The sequence below is a fragment of the Geotrypetes seraphini genome, chromosome 7, assembly GCF_902459505.1.
Source record: "Geotrypetes seraphini chromosome 7, aGeoSer1.1, whole genome shotgun sequence".
NCBI lineage: Eukaryota > Metazoa > Chordata > Amphibia > Gymnophiona > Dermophiidae > Geotrypetes > Geotrypetes seraphini.
Window position 1 is genome coordinate 196,056,944 of NC_047090.1, and position 19,669 is coordinate 196,076,612.

Consider the following 19,669-nt stretch of genomic DNA (forward strand, 5'->3'; position numbering starts at 1 on the left):
TATTTTGAGAGGAACCAAGCTGTCAGGTGTAGAGACTGCAGGCTGGGATGAAGCAGAGACTCTGATGCTGTGTAAGCAGGGAGGGAAAAACTGGTAGAAGGTATGGCTCCCTGCTGCTGAGTTGAAGTAGAAGGGAGTACCAGGGTTGTCTGGGCCACCAAGGAGGAACCAGAATCATGGTGGCATGGTCGGTCTTCAGCTTGGCCAGCGTCTTTTGAATTAGAGGAAATGGAGGAAACACATATAGAAAGATATTCGTCCAGTCCAGAAGAAAAGCATCTGCCTCGAGGCGATGAGGAGTGTGCATCCTGGAGCAGAACTGAGGCAGTTTGTAGTTGTGGGGGGCTGCAAAGAGGTCTATCTGAGGCGTCGCCCACTGAGAGAAAATGTGATGAAGGGGCGTGGAATGGAGAGTCCATTCGTGAGGCTGCAGAAGACAACGTAAGTTGTCCACTAAGGCATTGTCCGCCCCCTGAATGTAGACAGCTTTGAGGAAGGTGTTGTGGCGAATGGCCCAATCCCAAACTTTCAGAGCTTCTTGACAGAGGGAGGCAGATCCCATGTTTGTTGACATAATACATGGCGACCTGATTGTCCGTTCGAATGAGGACTACATGGTCGTGAAGAAGATGCTGAAAAGCAATAAGAGCGTTGAAAATCACCCTGAGTTCCAGCAGATTGATGTGACACTGACGATCCGTAGGGGTCCAATAGCCTTGAGTACGGAAACCATCTAGATGAGCCCCCCAAGCATAAGTTGAAGAATCTGTCGTGAGAACTTTCTGATGAGGGTGTGTGTGAAAAAGTAGGCCTCTGGATAGATTGGAAGAGAGCATCCACAAGCGAAGAGACTGTGTCAGAGCAGGAGTGACCTGGATGTGTCGAGTCAGAGGGTCGGAAACCTGCATCCATTGAGATGCCAGGGTCCACTGAGGTATTCTGAGGTGAAGTCTGGCAATAGGAGTCACGTGTACTGTGGAAGCCATGTGACCTAGAAGAACCATCATGTGTCTCGCCGAGATGGAAGGAAAGAGAGGACAAAAGATGGAGAAGAGCTTCCAGACGTTGTTGAGGAAGGAATGCTCTGAGTTGGACTGTGTCCAGAACAGCTCCGATGAAGTGAAGAGTCTGAGATGGCTGTAGATGGGATTTGGGAAAGTTGATTTTGAATCCTAGACTTTGCAGGAACCAGATAGTCCACTGGGTCGCTATGACGACTCCTTGAGACGTGGAATCTTTGATGAGCCAGTCGTCGATGTATAGAAATACATGAAGACCATGGTTCCTGAGAGCTGCGGCCACCACTACCAGGCACTTGGTGAATACTCTGGGAGACGAGGCCAGACCGAAAGGAAGTAATCTGTATTGATAATGAGCTCTGGAACAACCTTACCTCCCCTCTTCGGAACTTGAGCTCTCTCCAAGTTTTCCGCAAACATCTGAAAACCTGGCTTTTCTCAAAAATGTAAGCTTCTCTCCAACTTTGGTATCCCAAGTCCACAAAAACTCTTCATATCTGGCATCCCAAGTTCTCTAAATATTCTTCACACTTTTACCTCTAGCCCTTTGTTGTAGTTCCTTCCTATTGCATCTACTGCAAACCACGCCGAGCTCTACGAATGTGGAGATGATGCGGTATACAAACCTAAGGATTAGATAATATTTCCCACCCGAAATCTGAGGTACTGACGGGAGGCCGGATGAATGGGAATGTGTGTGTAGGCCTCCTTGAGATCCAAAGAGCATAACCAGTCGTTCTGCTCGAGGAGGGGATAAAGAGATGCCAGGGTCAACATGCAAAATTTTTCTCTGACTAGAAATTTGTTGAGCACCCTGAGATCCAAAATAGGTCTCAGATCGCCCGTCTTCTTCGTAACAAGGAAGTAACGGGAGTAAAAACCCTTGTTCTGATGAGCTAGAGGAACTGGCTCGATAGCTCGAAGCTGAAGTAGAGCTTGAGCTTCCTGAAGAAGAAGGGCGGTCTGGGAGGGATTGGAAGGATCTCTCTTGGGATGTTCCGGAGGAACTTGATGGAAATAAAGAGAGTATCCCTCCCTGATGATGGAAAGGACCCAGAGGTCGGTAGTAACCGTCATCCACCGGTGATAAAAATGTTGGAGACGACCTCCGATAGGGGGAAAAACAGGAAAGGGCAGAATGACGGAGGTTATGCTCTGTTCTAGGCAGTCAAAAATGCTGAGGAGCCTTAGGTACAGCAGATGGCTGAGGCTTTTGCTGCTTCTGTGGATGCTGCCTCTTGACAGGCTGACGAGTAGCAGGAGCCTGCTTTGGTGGAAAACGCCGCTGATAGATTTGAGGAGGGCGTGTAGGTCGAGGAGGAGCAGGCTTCGGATTCGGTCTGAGAATAGATGCACAAGACTTCTCATGATCAGATAGTTTCTTGGTGGCTGCCTCAATGGACTCATCAAAGAGGTCATTGCCTGCACAAGGAACATTAGTCAGCTGGTCCTGCAGATTAGGATCCATGTTGATAGTACGAAGCCAAGCAAGACGTCGCATGGCCACAGAGCAAGCAGTTGCTCGAACAGTCAACTCGAAAGCATCATAGGATGACTGGAGAAAATATCATAGGATGACTGGAGAAGATGCAGACAGAGTTGAGACAATGAAGCAATGACTTCTTGGAACTCAAAGTGCATATGAGAATCCAGATAAGGCATAAACTTTGGAAGAATGGAAATAGGTGATGAAATGAAAATTATAGTTGAGGACTCTCGAGGTCATCATCGAATTCAGGTAGATGCGACGACCAAATCTGTCCATCGTTACCTTCCCTTCCTGGAGGGACAGTAGCATACACCTGGGAAGGATGAGATCTTTTCAAAGAAGATTCAACGAGAAGGGATTGATGAGACAATTGAGTATTGTCAAAGCCCTTATGATGTACAATCTTATACCTATGGTCCAATTTGCCTGGAACAGCTGGAAAGGTATAAGGAGTTTCCAGATAGCGGACAAAGGTTTGATCCAAAAGCTTATGGAGCGGAAGCTTGAGAGATTCAGCTGGAGGTTGAGGGAGATGCATGGTCTCGAGATATTCCTTGGAGAACTTCGAGCCAGTATCTAATTGAATATCAAAGTCAACTGCCGTCTGACGAAGGAAAGATGAAAAGGACAGTTGATCCGCTAAAGCCGTGCCTCGAGAAAGACTCAAGGACGTCGAGGAAGCTTGGCCCAGCGAAGATGGAGACCTGGACGAAGAAATGGAAACCACCAGGTCCTCGAGGTCCGGAAGTGGAAGGCACGATGGAGGAGGTGTGGCAATGCATGCCTGCCTGGAATGCTTCGATGAATGTCTCGATCTGTGATGCGAGCTGTGCCTCGAAGCAGGCCTCGAGGAGAATGCGCCTCAGTCGAAGCCCCTAGAGAATGGATAGGGCTGGATGCTGTGGAGCGAAGCAATGGAGGCCGAGAAGAGGAACCCTGATGCACTCGCAAAGACTCTGCTCCTTGCTTCGAGTGTGAGGGTTCCCATCGAGGCACTGGCAAAGAATCTGCTCCTTGCTGTCCGTGCCCAGTTGCCAGACCAGACACTCGCAGAGACTCTGCTCCCTGTAAAGAGTGTGCATGAGACTGAGACATAGGAGGCGGCTCGACCTCGCAGGAGCCCGCGGTATGCCCAGGCTGGATTTGTGATAGAAGCTTCGGCCCCCTGGTAGTAAAGAGCTGAATGAACTGCTTCTCCAACAAGGTCTGGAACGAAGCCAGCAAGGATGGATCCGCGTCTCCAACGGGACCACCTGCATGGGCCTCGTGTTCCCTCGAGGCAGTGTGAAAGTGCTTGGACTTAGAAATCTTAGGCACTTTAAGCACCACCGTGAGAATGGGCTGCTGCCCTATCTGACCTGAAGAGACAGAGGAAGGCATCGCAGCAGGCGTCGAAGACAGAGCCGGTACAAATAAGGCAGGTTTGATGAGGCTCGGAGTGGAAGCTGTGGAAGCAGGAAGAGCTTCGGTTGAAGTCGAGGGCGAGGCACCCTTCGAAGACGAGAGTACCATCGAAGACTCCATGCTGAAGAGCTGCTCCCACAGGATACAACAATGCTTAAAAGCACGAGACTTAAGTGTTGAGCAAGGCTGGCACGATTTCGGGAGATGTTGAGGCCCAAGACACCGAAGACAGCGTCGATGAGGGTCCGTGAGGGAAATTGCGCGCTGGCACTTGGAATACTTTTTAAAACCGGTTACAGGCTGGGACATAGGCCGAAAAAGAGCTGCCGCAAGATCGAAGCCGTGGGGCTGCGGCTGCAAGGCCTGCCCGGTCGAACGAACGGAAGAAAATATATATATATATATTTTTTAAAGAAAAAACAGCGATTCGTGACAAAAATAACACAAAACCGTGGTTGTAGAGAAGGCACAAGTAAAATTACTTCATGCAGAGAGTCAAAGAAGGACTTCTCGGCTCCGCGGAAAAGTAAGAACTGAGGAGACGCGCCCTGCGCTGGGCGGGAAGGCACTCGTGCATGCGCGGTGTGGGCGACTCGAAACTTCGAGTTTTCTTCATGCAAGTCAACTTGTGAGAAGTCTGCATCGAGGCTCCGTCGGATGACGTCACCCACTTGTGAGAATACCTGCCTGCTTGTCCTAGGATAAAGCAGAATTACTAAAGCAAGTTTGCAATCTATCCCTGAAAACAGGAGTGATCCCGGAGGATTGAAAAATAGCCAATGTTACGCCCATCTTTAAAAAGGGATCGAGAGGTGACCCGGGGAACTACAGACCAGTGAGTCTGACCTTGGTTCCGGGGAAAATGGTGGAAGCGCTGATACAAGACAATATCGATGAGCACAGCCTTTAATCGGGCCCCCTTACAGTCACCAGCAGGAGTCGGCAGAGACCCGGAGCCGATTCCCGAGGAGAGGCAGCGTGGGAGCCCTTGCTCCGCCCCTCTCCCTGACCAGCAAGGGAGCCATTTAACTTTTCAGCGCTAATGGCGCACAGCCTTTAATCGGGCCCCCTTACAGTCACCAGCAGGAGTCGGCAGAGACCCGGAGCCGATTTCCGAGGAGAGGCAGCGTGGGAGCCCTTGCTCCGCCCCTCTCCCTGACCAGCAAGGGAGCCATTTAACTTTTCAGCGCTAACGGCGCACAGCCGTTCGGCGTGCCGTCGAAGGCGCGTGACAAAGGCGCGTGACAAAGGCGCATGCGCCTTAGTGCGCGTGCGCGCCTTTGTGAAGCAACTGCAGTGACGACTGCAGGGACACCGAAGCTTACTAAACTCTGTCAACTAAGAGGTGAGAGTAGAAAGTCTTCAACCACTAGCCGGAAAACATTTTAGACCTTTAATATCAAGACCAAACAATCACTCAGCCATATAGTACAACTAACCTACACTAACCCTTTCCTGCATTTAAACATAGGCCCTTCAAAGTAACAGAAAATCCAGAACAAAAATGGTTACACGCACAACTAAACTCATCCTTGCTCTACTACTGTTCTCCCTCATCATAGAAAAATGGAAAACAACAGGATACCTTACACGCCCTATCCCAATACTCATAACATCATACAGAACAGCCCAACCATTCAGGAAACTCCTAACCCCTAGAACCTTGATCCCTTGTCCACTATCCAACCATGAAAGCATTCCCACAAACTGGGGAAAAAGACACCCAACAAAACCCAAGATAAGACAGCAAATTCACCGGACCTCTCTAAAAACAATCACAACCATTGATACGACCCCCATCTCTCTCACAAAATCTAAAACAATAGCATGTGCATACATGACCATAAGATCCATCAGCCCAAAGACAGAACTAATTAAGGACTGGCTGATCAAAGACAATTTAGGCTGCCTTTTCTTAACCGAAACGTGGATCACTTCGGACTCAGACCCTCACATCACGGAAATCTGCCCAAACGGATACAAAATAGAGATAGTATGTCGAGAAAACAAAAGAGGGGGAGGCCTTGCAATTATTGTAAAAAATAACATCAACATTAAAGTCCTAACCAAGCATTCCACCCCTCACATAGACCTTCTAGCTTGCCAACTTTCTAACAACACCCTTACAGGAAAGACTGAACTGCCTTCTATGCTACGTCACACCAGGAAAATGGAACACCACAAAACAAGAACTAGAAGAATTCATCTTCCAGAACTCCCTCTCCTCTACACATAATTTGATCATTGGGGACTTAAACCTTCACCTAGAAGACCACACCTCCAAACAAGTAACGGATTTTCTATCATACCTCAACAACCTGTCATACGAGATCCTCAACCCCGAACCCACACACGAAAAGGGCCATCAACTAGATATTGCAGCTTACACATCTCCAAACCCCATCACACAAAATATTCACATCACCAATGGCTCCTGGCTTCCTACCTTATGGTCAGACCACTTCAAATATACCTTCACCATTAACTGGGAGCATAATAACAACAAACCTACTCCACACAAATCAATCATTAAAACCAGACAGAAAATTGAACCTACCTCATTCTGGAACACAGTAGACCCAGCAATAGACGAGAACAACCCTAAAGAATTCATAAACACCTGGCGGACCCTCAGTGAATCTACCTTGAACAAATTAGCCCCTCTAAAATCCAAAAACAAAATATGTAGGCCATCAGACAAATGGTTTGACGCAGAACTCCTACAGCTAAAAAGGCAATGTAGACAATTAGAAAGGGCATGGAATAAACAGAAACAAGATCACACCAAATTAGAATGGAGAACTCAAACCAAGCTATACAAACTCAAACTGAAGGAAAAAAGAAGAGACTACTACTCCAATCTCATTGGTACAGAAAAACCTGATACAAAAAAACTCTTCAACCTAGTACGAAATCTCACAGACACCAAACCATGCCTCGCCACCCAGGGAATCCAGTCCCCATCAGCTCTTCAATTAGCGAACCTCTTCCAAAACAAAATCATCACAATCAGAGCCACGTTCAACAACTCTCTAAACAACACAGAAGAGATACTAATACAACCCACATTAGACGAAGCCATCACAGCAGATAGGATCTGGACCAACTTCCCCACAATTCAATGGTCAGAACTGAGCTGGCTCTACAATAAATACTGCAAATCTTCTTGCGATCTGAATAACTGTCCTCCGTACTTATTAGCCACAGCGTCCATTAAATTTAAAGCCAGTTTCACACTTTGGCTGCAAACCACCCTCAGAAAAGGTCAGTTCCCACCAGAGTTAGGTGAAATCATAATCACTCCCATACTGAAAGGTCCAATAGACAACCCATCAAATTACAGACCAATTGCTTCTATCCCATTATACGTCAAAATAATAGAAGGTCTAGTAGCACAACAACTCTCCGAGTACCTAGAAGCCCACAACATTCTTCATCCATCTCAATCCGGATTCAGAACAAATCACAGCACAGAAACTCTACTGGTATCTCTAATAGACATAGCCCGACAACACCTCAGCCTAGGAAAGAGGCTACTAATCATCCAACTTGATCTATCAGCAGCACTCGATCTTGTGGACCACCCCATATTACTCCAGACACTAGACGCAATAGGAATCTCAGGTAAAGTTCACAAGTGGTTCCAAGGATTCCTTAAAACAAGATCTTACAGAGTAAAGGCAAATGATCTTATATCTGAACCATGGTCAAACCCATGCGGAGTCCCTCAAGGATCTCCCTTCTCACCCATATTATTCAACCTCTTCATAGAATCCCTAGGCACAACACTAGATGCCCTAAATATAACATCATTCAGTTATGCGGATGATATAACAATCCTCCTCCCCTTCGACATCCAAGACCCCATCTCCACTGGACGCCTGACAACAATTCTAGAAACAGTAGAAAAATGGATGGCAAACCACAAGTTGAAGCTGAACTCGGACAAAACTAAATTCCTGCTACTAGAGAAGGACAAAAAACCATCCATAACAGAACTGGAAGTAAAAACAATCAAGTACCCATTACAAAATTCCCTCAAAATTCTAGGAATACAATTAAATAGATGCTGCACTATGCAACACAAATCCACAAAATCATCCAAAAAGCATTCTTCACAATGCGAAACTTAAGAAAAATAAGAACATTATTTAACAAAGATCAATATAGGATCATTGTCCAATTGCTTGTACATAGCATAGTCTCTACCTACCATGCCCAATCAACATGATAAAATGGCTGCAGACCGTCCAGAACACAGCACTCAGACTCATCTACTCACTCAGCAAGTTTGACCACATTACCAAAGCATACTTAGAATATCACTGGCTACCGATAAAAGCAAGAACCCAATTCAAATTCTACTGTCTTCTATTCAAAATAATGCACGAAATTGCACCCAGTTACCTGAACAACCGCCTATACCGTTACCTCCCACCTAGAAGAAGAAGAACTCAGAACCTCTTTACCTACCCTCCTCCCAACGGTACTAGATACAAGAAACTATACGACAACCTTCTAGCAACACAGACAGCTAAAATAGACCCTTCCATTACCAAAATGCTAAACAAAACAACAGACATTAAAGAGTTCAGAAAAGAAATAAAAACACACCTATTCAAAAAATACTTCCCACCACACTAACCATTCTAACCTCCATAACATTACCTCAAGATTATACCCTCGGAAATACCACCCCTATTGTAACGCCAAATCAAAACATCAAACTAATCTTCTCTATGTAACCATCTTCTGTAACCTGTTATGTATCTCTATTCTATACGGTAAACTGTAATATATTCACTTCCTTGTTGTGTAATTCTACTGGAGATGTCCAGATATCTTCTAAATTGTAATATATTTACTTCCTTGTTATGTAATTCTACTGGAAATGTCCAGATATCTTCTAAATTGTAATCTGCCTAGAACCGCAAGGCACAGGCGGAATAGAAATCACTAATGTAATGTAATGTAATTTTGAAAGAAATAAACTTCTAATCACAAGCCAACATGGCTTCTGCAAGGGGAGATCGTGCCTAACGAATTTACTGCACTTCTTCGAAGGAATAAACACGTATTGACAAAAGGGACCCCATAGACATCGTATATTTGGATTTCCAAAAAGCCTTTGACAAGGTACCCCATGAACGCCTACTTCGGAAACTGAAGAACCATGGGGTGGAAGGAGACGTACACAGATGGATCAGAAATTGGTTGGTGGGTAGGAAGCAGAGGGTAGGAGTGAAGGGCCACTACTCTGATTGGAGGAGGGTCACGAGTGGTGTTCCGCAGGGGTCGGTGCTTGGACCGCTGCTATTCAATGTATTTATAAATGATATAGAAACAGGGACGAAGTGCAAAATAATAAAATTTGCAGACGACACCAAACTATTTAGTGGTGCTCGGACTAAAGAGGACTGCGAATAATTACAAAGGAACCTGAACAAGCTAGGGGAGTGGGCAACGAGATGGCAGATGAAGTTCAATGTAGAGAAATGTAAAGTTTTGCATGTAGGAAGCAAAAACCCGAGGTACAGCTATATGATGGGAGGGATACTATTGAGTGACAGTACCCAAGAAAGGGACTTGGGGGTAATAGTGGACAAGACAATGAAGCTGTCGGCACAGTGCGCAGCAGCCGCCAAGAGAGCGAATAGAATGCTAGGTATAATCAAGAAGGGCATTACAACCAGAACGAAAGAAGTTATCCTGCCGTTGTATCAGGCGATGGTGTGTCCACATCTGGAGTACTGCGTCCAATATTGGTCGCCGTACCTTAAGAAGGATATGTCGACACGTTTGATAAAGGATATGGAAAACCTTTCATACACTGAGAGACTGGAAAAACTGGGGCTCTTTTACCTGGAGAAGAGAAGACTTAGAGGGGACATGATTGAGACCTATAAGATCATGAAGGGCATAGAGAAAGTGGAGAGGGACAGATTCTTCAAAATCTCAAAAACTATAAGAATGAGAGGGCATTCAGAAAAATTGAAAGGGGACAGATTCAAAACCAGTGCTAGGAAGTTTTTCTTCACCAATGTGCTTCCAGAGGACGTGATAGGACAGAGTACGGTATTAGGATTCAAGAAGGAATTAGACAATTTTCTGAAGGGTATAGATAGAGGACTACTACATAGGTCCTGGACCTGTTGGGCCGCCGCGTGAATGGACTGCTGGGCACGATGGACCTCTGGTCTGACCCAGCAGAGGCACTTCTTATGTTCTTATGTATCTGTTATAAACCAAGCTTACCTTTTAACATATCAATGTCATCATTTTCTAGTTCTGCCATCCATTTAGGAGGTGAGCTGGCAATTGGCTATTAAATAAAGCAAATACAGAAATACAAATAAATTATTTTCTTGTTACAAAAGGTTATAGCAATTTATTTAAAAAAAATGAAACTATATGAGGAAAGTAGGAGATAATGGGCTCCTTTTACGAAGGCGTGTTAGGACCTTAATGCGCACGCTAAAATGCCATGCACGCTAGCCGCTACCGCCTCCTCTTGAGCAGGCGGTAGTTTTTCAGCTAGCACGCGCTAATCCAGCGCGTTGCTAAAAACACTAGCGCACCTTCGTAAAAGGAGCCCAATGTTTTGGATCCTGTATAGAACCTAATGAACTTCATGCTATCATACAGTAGTATCAGAAGACATTTTCACTGGTAAGACTTTGCAGGGAATTTCTTACAAACTTGGGAAAAGCTAAATAGATAAGCTCAGGGACTTCTTTTATTTAAAGCACTTTACTCACTTAGCAAGTGAGTTTTAGGGATAGTTTTCTTTCTTAGCATAGGAGTGTCTTATTTCAAGGGGCTATTTTAAAACTTGTTATAGTATTAGTATAAAGCACAGCTAATAGGCACAGGCAGCTTCAGTGTAGATTTTAATTCCCTCTCTTTCAACCCTGGCCTATCTGATTTATAGGCCCTTGAACCTTTAAAAAGGCTAAAAACAGTAATTAGCTCATCTCTATTAGCTAATAATTAGTGCTTATGAAGTAGTCTAAGAAATCCTTGCATGGTAATCTACCAATTACAACACTGCAAAATAACAATAAAAATTAAACATTACCATAGCCTAACATATAACTAGCAATCTTAGGGGACCTTAGTGTACATATTCCAACTTCCTTAGCAACTAAACAAAGAAATCATCAATATTAGGATGTAGGCAGATGTCCAGCAGCAAGATGGGGGTTAGCCAGTCTTTTGCACTCCACTTGGTGAGAGGTCTTATGTGTGTGTTTGGTGCAAAGAGTTCCTGGCACTCAGGGACTGAGTCCAATCTCTTGTGGCTAGAGTAGTAAACTTGAAGGAGCTGAGGGAGACAGAGAGGTTCAAAGAGGACACCTACAGGGATGCTATAGGGAAGTCTCTTCTCCAGTCTGACAGTCTCTGTGCTACCTTGGAGGAGGGAGGTCTTCTTAAAAGAGAGCATCACCCTAGTGAAGTAGGAAGCAATCCTGTAGCCAGGACCTGCCCACCAGGGAATGTAATGTCCTCTCGTACTGAGAATGTGTCTACAGGAGCTTCTGCCCAAGAGGGTCGGGTTAGGATGGCAGTTATAGTGGGAGATTTGATCATTAGGCATGTAGATAGCTGGGAGGCTGGTGGATGTGAGGATCGCTTGGTCACCTGCCTACCTGGTGCGAAGGTGTTGAACCTCATAAGTCATCTAAATAAGATTTTAGACAGTGCTGGAGAGAAGCCTGCTATCTTGTTACATTTGGGTACCAATGACATAGGGAAATGTGATGGTGGTGGTGGGGGGTCTGGAAACCAGATTTAGGACCTTAGGTAGGAAGTTAAAATCCAGGGTAGCATTTTCAGAAGTGCTCCCTGTTCCATGCACAGGACCTAAGAAACAGGCAGAGCTCCGGAGTCTCAATACAAGGATGAGGCAATAGTGCGGGGAGAAGGGTTTTAGATTTAACAACTGGGTCATGTTCTGGGGAAGGGGGAGCCTATTCCACAAAGATGGACTCCACCTTAACCAGGGTGAAACAAGGCTGCTGGCATCAACTTTTAAAAAGGATAAAGCAGCTTTTAATCTAGAAACTGGGGGAAGGCCGACAGTTGCTGAAAAGAGCATGGTTCAAAACCGGTGTTAAAATCTCGGCGGTTTACAATATAAAATATAAAAGGGGAGGGGATGAACACAAGCAAGTTAACAAAATTCCAACAAATAAACATATCGAGAAACATGAAGGGAAGAACATATGGGTTACAATAAAGCTGGGGAGTAGGGAAAGGGGACGGGATAAAAACATATAAAGTAAAGGGTAAAAGTATAATCATATTGCTGACCGTGCCTGTAAAGCTATGAGCAAAATGCCAGAGATCAATAGTATGCCTTTCATTGAGTCTTGAATGTCAAAAATGAACTTTTTGTACGGAGGTAGTAAGGTAGAGAATTGCAGAGTGTGGGAACCATGACAGAAAATGAAGAGTTCCTTGAACATCGAGAAATAGTTGTCGGAATGAGGGAATGACCAGTAACTGTTGTTGAGATGATTGGATAGCTTTTTGCAGAGAATATTGAACCGTAAAACGAAAGACAGAGCATCCCGATAATGGGATTACAATATAGGCCAAGTTAGAACAGGTTTCCTTAAATAAGAATATAAGAAACGCCTTCACCGGATCAGACCTTGGTCCATCTAGTCCGGCGACCCGCACACGCGGAGGCCCAGTTAGGTGCTCCCTGTTGGAGACTCGGATTTTCTGTATCCCTCGATATGATTTGCACGGAGGTGTGCATCCAACTTGCGCTTAAAACCCAAAACAATAGTCTCTGTCACAACCTCCTCTGGAAGAGCATTCCAAGCGTCCACCACTCTCTGTGCGAAACAGAACTTCCTGACATTTGTCCTGAACTTGCTGCCACTCAGCTTCAGGCTATGACCTCTTGTCCGTGTCACATCTGAAAAAGTCAGTAGTTCTGCTTCCTGGCCTATTTTGTCAAATCCTTTTAATATTTTAAAAGTTTCAATCATATCCTCTCGCAGTCTTCTCTTTTCGAGAGTGAACAGTCCCAATTTTCCGAGGCGTTCTTTGTAGCTCAAATTCTCCATACCTTTGAAAGTTTCGTGGCTCGCCTCTGCACCCTCTCCAGTAGGGTTATATCTTTCTTGAGGTATGGAGACCAGTGTTGGACACAGTATTCTAGGTGTGGTCTGACCATTGTTTTGTAAAGCAGCATTATGACGTCCTCCGATCTACTCGTGATCCCCTTCTTAATCATGCCCAACATCCTGTTTGCTTTTTTAGCTGCCGCCGCACATTGAGCCGATGGCTTTAGGGTTCTGTCTATCAGTACCCCCAAGTTCCTTTCTTGTTCGCATTTTCCTAATGTCACACCCAATATCCTATATTCATGTTCCTTGTTTTTCTTACCCAGATGCATCACCTTGCATTTGTCTATGTTAAAGTTCATCTGCCATTTTTTCGCCCACTTCTCCAGCTGGTTCAGGTCCCTCTGAAGATCCTCGCAGTCCCTTTGAGAGCCAACCGCCCGACATAGTTTTGTATCATCTGCAAACTTGATTATATTGCTTGTTGTTTGCTCCTCCATGTCATTTATAAAAACATTGAACAAGATAGGCCCAAGAACTGAACCCTGGGGCACGCCGCTAGTCACTTTCTCCCAGTCCGAGAATTTCCCATTTATGCTCACCCTCTGCATTCTGTTGTCAAGCCAATTGCCGATCCATCTGTGTACGTCACCTCCTATTCCATGACTTAGTATTTCCTCATAAGCCTTGTGTGCGGGACCTTGTCAAACGCTTTCTGAAAGTCCAAGTAAATTATGTCCACAGGATCTCCATTGTCAATTTGTTTATTCATCTTCTCAAAGAACTGAAGTAAATTTGTCAAACATGATTTCCCTTTCCTGAAGCCGTGTTGACTAGCTCTTATTAGGTTGTGATTTTCCAGGTGTTTCACAATGGTATCTTTAATTAGTGCTTCAACCATCTTCCCAGGAACTGATGTGAGACTCACAGGTCTGTAGCTACCTGGTTCTCCTCTTGATCCTTTTTTGAAAATTAGGATGACATTTGCTATCTTCCAGTCATCTGGTATTTGCCCGGTTCTAATTGACATGTTGGCTAAGGTTTGTAATAGTTCTACAATTTCTACCTTAAGCTCTTTTAATACTCTCGGGTGAATTCCATCCGGTCCAGGGGATTTGTCACTTTTTAGTTTGTCAATCTGAAAGTATATCATATCCAACTCCACATTTACTGTTGTGAGACTTTCCTCTATGTCCCCGTTGAATATCCTCCCTATTTCTGGCATTGTTGTAGTGTCCTCAATTGTGAAGACAGAGGCAAAGAACAAATTTAACCTATCAGCAATCTGTTTATCTTCTTTAATGCACCCTTTTCTTCCTTGGTCGTCGAGAGGGCCCACTCTCTCTCTTGCTGGTTTTTTTCCTTTTATATATCTAAAAAAGGGCTTGAAATTTTTGGCTTCCTGCGCTATCTTTTCCTCATAGACTTTTTTGGCATCTCGTACTGCTTTGTGACACTTTTTCTGGTCGATTTTGTGACAGTTCTAGGCCTCTGTTGTTTTTTCCTGTTTCCATTTCTTAAACGAGTTCCTCTTTTCCCTCACTGCATCCTTCACCTCTATAGATAACCAAGCTGGTTCTCCTTTGATCTTTTTTCGCCTTGCTTTGGATATCTGCGGTATATAAAGATTTTGTGCTTCCGTGATGGTGTTTTTCAGTAGGGACCATGCTTGATCAACCGTTTGAATTTCTGCTTTCCCCTTCTTGAGCCATGGTTCTCATGCTGTCATAATTCCCTTTTTTGAAGTTAAAGGTTGTGGCTTGAGTCTTGATTGGTTTCCCCTTTCTGAGCAGGCTGAGTTTAAAGATTGCAAATTGTGCATGCCAACTGTTGCGTAAACTGTAAACAGATATGACAAACATTGGGGTCCCTTTACTAAGGCGCGCTAGCCGATTTAGTGCATACTAAATATTAGTGTGCGCTAAATGCTAACGCATCCATTATATTCTATGGATGCATTAGCATTTAGCGCGTGCTATATCGGCAAGCACGCCTTAGTAAAGGGACCCCAATGTTTGTCATATCTGATTGGGTACTCCTGGTAGCCGAGGATCCTGGAAGACACTTCACTATTTTAGGCTCCTTGACTTGTGCTCCAAGGTTAATGCCTCTGATGATGGAATCCCTGGCCTAAAAGCAATAATTTTCTAGATTGATCTTTTTTACTTTTCCTTTGTGGGTGTTTTTCTTCATGACTTACCTTCAAAAGTTCCAGTTCCATTTCAGTTCTTTCTTGAGCACTGAAATGCTCTAATGGAGCAAAAGAATTCTGTAAGTGCAACTGTGAGGGCTGATGTTTCTGTGTCACATGTCGCAGTCTACCTGACCCTACTGTGATCCATTTATTCCTTGATCGCATTACTCTTTGAGGCAGTGGTGGTAATTTGGCATGACTGCAGAGTGATGGAAGCTGCTTTGATTGCATCCAATTCCTGCTTACAGAGCTCCTCCTTAATACTAGAAAGCTGAAGACAGATGGGGCAAGCTCTAAGGCCCTGATTCTGTATAGGACGCCCAGGAGTGGTGTCCTATACAGAATCGTTCCTACACTAAACCCCGATTCTGTAACCGGCGTCCATGGTACAGACGCCGGTTAGAGAATCGGGTTAAATTAGACGTGGCCGCTATACTTATGGCAGCAAGGGATCTCCCTGCTGCAATAAGTATAGCGGCCGCGGTCACGGCCACCTGTCCCATTGCAGACAGGAGGATGCCCAGTCCTCCTGCCGGAACCCCCCTGGAACCCCCCTCCCCCTCAAACTGGTAATCGCGAGCAGGAGGATGCCCAATCCTCCTGCCGGAAAGCCCCGACTACCATCCACCCCCTAAACTAATCTCCCTCCCCCAACTAACCTTTACATGTTGATCGGCTGGACGGTTCTTGCTGCCGTCCAGCCGACGGGCCCGTCTCGTGGAAATGAGATGGGCCCGCCCCTTCCCGGCCCATCCCCGCTAAATCTAAGGCCTGACTGGCCCAGGCTCTAGAAGCCTGGACCAATCAGGCCTTAGGCATAGCGGGTCTGCCCATCCCCACTAATCCTAAGGCCTGATTGGCCCAGGTGCTTCTCTTCCTCTACTAGGGAGACGCGTAGGGCCGCCTAGGTTCGCCTAAGGCCTGCCTAAGGCCCTTAGGCGAGCTTAGGCGTCTTGCGGGTCTCCCTAGGCTCCCAGAGGCGCCTTCAATATAGGCGGCCTGCCTGGGGAGCATTTTTTTAAAAAACGTGCATCCCGATTTGCTGATTAGACAGCTGTAGGACGCCTACAGCTGCCTAAAATCGGGACGCACTTTGGAGAATCAGGCCCTAAGTCTCCAGACAGTGTGCCTTGGAGCTAAAGCACCACAATGATTTCACTGAATAAAAGTCATCCTGATTGGTTGGTATGGGAACCAACTAATATATATACAACCAACCTGATTGTCAAGAATACTTATCAGTAGCAAACCCAGGTGTGAGTGGGACAATATGTCCTGAATTCAGCAGAGAACCAAGCAGATGAGAATTAGGTATATAGATAATGTAAGCACAGGGATGGGTGGGAAGGCCTAAGCAACCAGAGATCTGAGAGCTGTGTTAGCAATGAAATCTATCTGCAATGTTATTTTCTATTAAAATACCTTTCTATAACTCTGCAATAGAGCCTACTTCCAGACAAAAGGGGGGGGGGGAGGAGACTATCACAAATACTTTAAGGCTAGTATGAATACTTTAAAGAAAGTTATTAGAAGGACCACTGATAAATATCTAGTTTCTACCAGGCTGGAAGTAAACAGAAATTTAACAGTTTTGAAAAGTTAGTCTAAATGTGTGCACAGGTTCAGATTAAGAAAAAGTTTGATTTTTTTTTTTTTTTTTTTGAGAAAGCACAGAAATTCACAGCAACAAAATAATCAAAATTCCAAAACCAGCAGTAAAAGATTAGCCAGCTACAAATATGAGAGAATGCAATGTTACACTTAGCTCAAACAGTTAGGTCACAGACAAATTTAGGCATGTATTTGAAAAAGTAGCATGCAGTTGAGTTCATAAAATTTTGGACAAGTTCCATAGTTTGCTATTGAGACAGACATGGGGAAAGCTACAGTTTGCCCTGGGATTGGTAACATGGCATAAGAACATAATCGTAGCCTTATTGGGTCAAACCAATGGTCCATCAAATCCAGTAGCCTGTTCTCATGGTTGCCAATCCAGGTCACTAGTACCTGGTCAAAACCCAAAGAGTAGCAACATGCCATGGCAAGCAGTGTCCACATTAAATCTCATTTGCTACTTGGACGCCCAGTCTTTCAATTTCCTAAGGTCTGCCTGCAATTTTTCACAATCTGCATGCGCTTTAATAACTTTGAACAGTTTAGTATCATCTGCAAATTTAATCACCTCACTCGTCGTTCCAATTTTCAGATCATTTATAAATAAAGTTAAATAGCACCGGCCCCAATACAGACCTCTGCGGCACTCCACTGCTTACTCGCCTCCATTGAGAAAAATGACCATTTAACCCTACCCTCTGTTTTCTATCCGATAACCAATTCCTAATCCACAACTGAACTTTGCCACCTATCCCATGACTCTTTAATTTTCTCAGGAGCCTCTCGTGAGGAACTTTATCAAAAGCTTTCTGAAAATCTAGATAGACTATATATCAACTGGCTCAACTTTATCCACATGTTTATTCACAACTTCAAAGAAGTCAAGCAAATTGGTGAGGCAAGATCTCCCTCGGCTGAATCCCTGCTGACTCCGTCTCATTAAATCGTGTTTGGTTACGTGTTCCACAATTTTATTTTTTATAATTGTCTCTACCATTTTGCTTGGCACTGAAAATAGGCTTACTAGTCTGTAATTTCCCAGTTCTCCCCTGGAACCCTTTAAAAAAAAAAATCCAGATTCACTGAGATTTATTTCAGTTCCTCCACATTATAACCCTTGAAAACCATTTGACGTCATTTGTAAAATCTATATAGTTATGGTTTGTTATTAGATAATATGCACATCCAGGGAAGGGGGAGAGATGGGAGGTAAATAAGGTTTGAAAAATTGTTGAGAAAGTTTTGATGGTGGGAGGGAAGGTTAATAATAAGCTTGAATATTTGAAAAATTTTAAGTGATGTCTATATATTGTAAAATGAATAATTTACTCTGTATTTCACTTATTGTATGTTTTAAAAATGAATAAAGAATTTACAAAAACCATTTCCGGTTCAGGTAGATCTCTTACTCTTCTTCCGTAAAGACCAAAGTAAAGAATTCATTCAGTCTCTCTTCTATGGCCTTATCATCCCCTAAATGCCCCTTTGCTCCTTGGTCATCCAACGGTCCCACGGATTCCCTCACAGGTATTCTGCTTCTGATGTACCTAATTTTTAAAAAATAAATTTTTGCCTCTTTGGCAAGTTTCTCTTCAAATTCTTTCTTAGCTTTCTTTATCAGTGCTTTGCATCTAACTTGCCAGTGCTTGTGTCTGTCTTTATTTTTTTCATAAACTGTTTTTTCAGTACAACAAAATTATGGAAACATACAATTGCAGATACAAACTTTTCATTTTTTCCAGACAATACTTCTAAAACCTAGGGCAATATAAAGGTACAGATAAAACCCAGATCTGGACTCTTATGACCTAGATTCAAGGAACAAAATAACACCCCTGCAGAGAACCCCTCAAACCCCTTCCACCCGAGCCTATGCTCAGGAAAGAAAGGAAGCACTGGCTTCTGCAAGCGATTCAAAATTTGACTCCTCAATGTGGGGGAAATTGTGGACAAATAAGAAGACCAGACCGAGAGAAAGATTTTACTCTGGTTAATAACATAAGAATTGCCGCTGCTGGGTCAGACCAGTGGTCCATCGTGCCCAGCAGTCCGCTCATGCGGCGGCCCTTAGGTCAAAGACCACTGCCCTAACTGAGACTAGCCTTACCTGCGTACGTTCTGGTTCAGCAGGAACTTGTCTAACTTTGCCATGAATCCCTGGAGGGTGTTGTCCCCTATAACAGCCTCCAGAGAAGAGCGTTCCAGTTTTCTACTACCGGTACTCTCTGGGTGAAGAAGAACTTCCTTACGTTTGTACAGAATCTATCCCCTTTTAACTTTAGAGAGTGCCCTCTCGTTCTCTCTACCTTAGAGAGGGTGAACAACCTGTCTCTATCAACTAAGTCTATTCCCTTCATTATCTTGAATGTTTCGATCATGTCCCCTCTGTCTCCTCTTTTCAAGAGAGAAGAGGCCCAGTTTCTCTAACCTCTCAGGCAGACTTAGATTCTCATAATATCAAAGTGTGAAATTTATTCCTCCAATACCACATGGAGAGTGGGGAATCTTGCAGCCAATGATTAAGGATACATTTCTTCCTTAGGATGTAACTTTTACTCAAAAGCAAGTTATATCCTGGAGACTGTCTCCCAAGTGACCTACAAAGAGGAAAAGTATGCCTTCCAAGTGAAGGGGAAGGGTGTATCACAAGGGTCTCCAAAATCCCTCCTCGAGGGCTGAATCCAGTCAGGTTTTCGGGATTTCCCCAATGAATATGCATTGAAAGAAGTACATGCACATAGATCTCATGCATATTCATTGGGGAAATCCTGAAAACCTGACTGGATTCGGCCCTCGAGGAGGGACTTTGGAGACCCCTGGTGTATCCTAACAGAGACTGTAAATAAATCCGTATGTCTTGCCAAAAGGC

The 19,669-nt window shown here is 44.4% G+C and overlaps 1 protein-coding gene across 8 annotated transcripts in view; it reads right to left on the bottom strand.

Annotated features, from left to right (window-relative positions):
• LIN52 (lin-52 DREAM MuvB core complex component) overlaps positions 1–19,669 on the bottom strand; it is a 358,493-nt gene that overhangs the window by 219,472 nt on the left and 119,352 nt on the right. For all 8 annotated transcript variants that reach the window (XR_004540048.1, XM_033951064.1, XM_033951067.1 and 5 more), the window contains one exon: positions 10,168–10,234. Coding sequence is in view for 7 of the 8 variants with exons in the window: in XM_033951064.1 (XP_033806955.1) it covers positions 10,168–10,234 (67 nt within the window). In the remaining variant the exon portion in view is untranslated. The remainder of the gene's footprint in view (positions 1–10,167; positions 10,235–19,669) is intronic.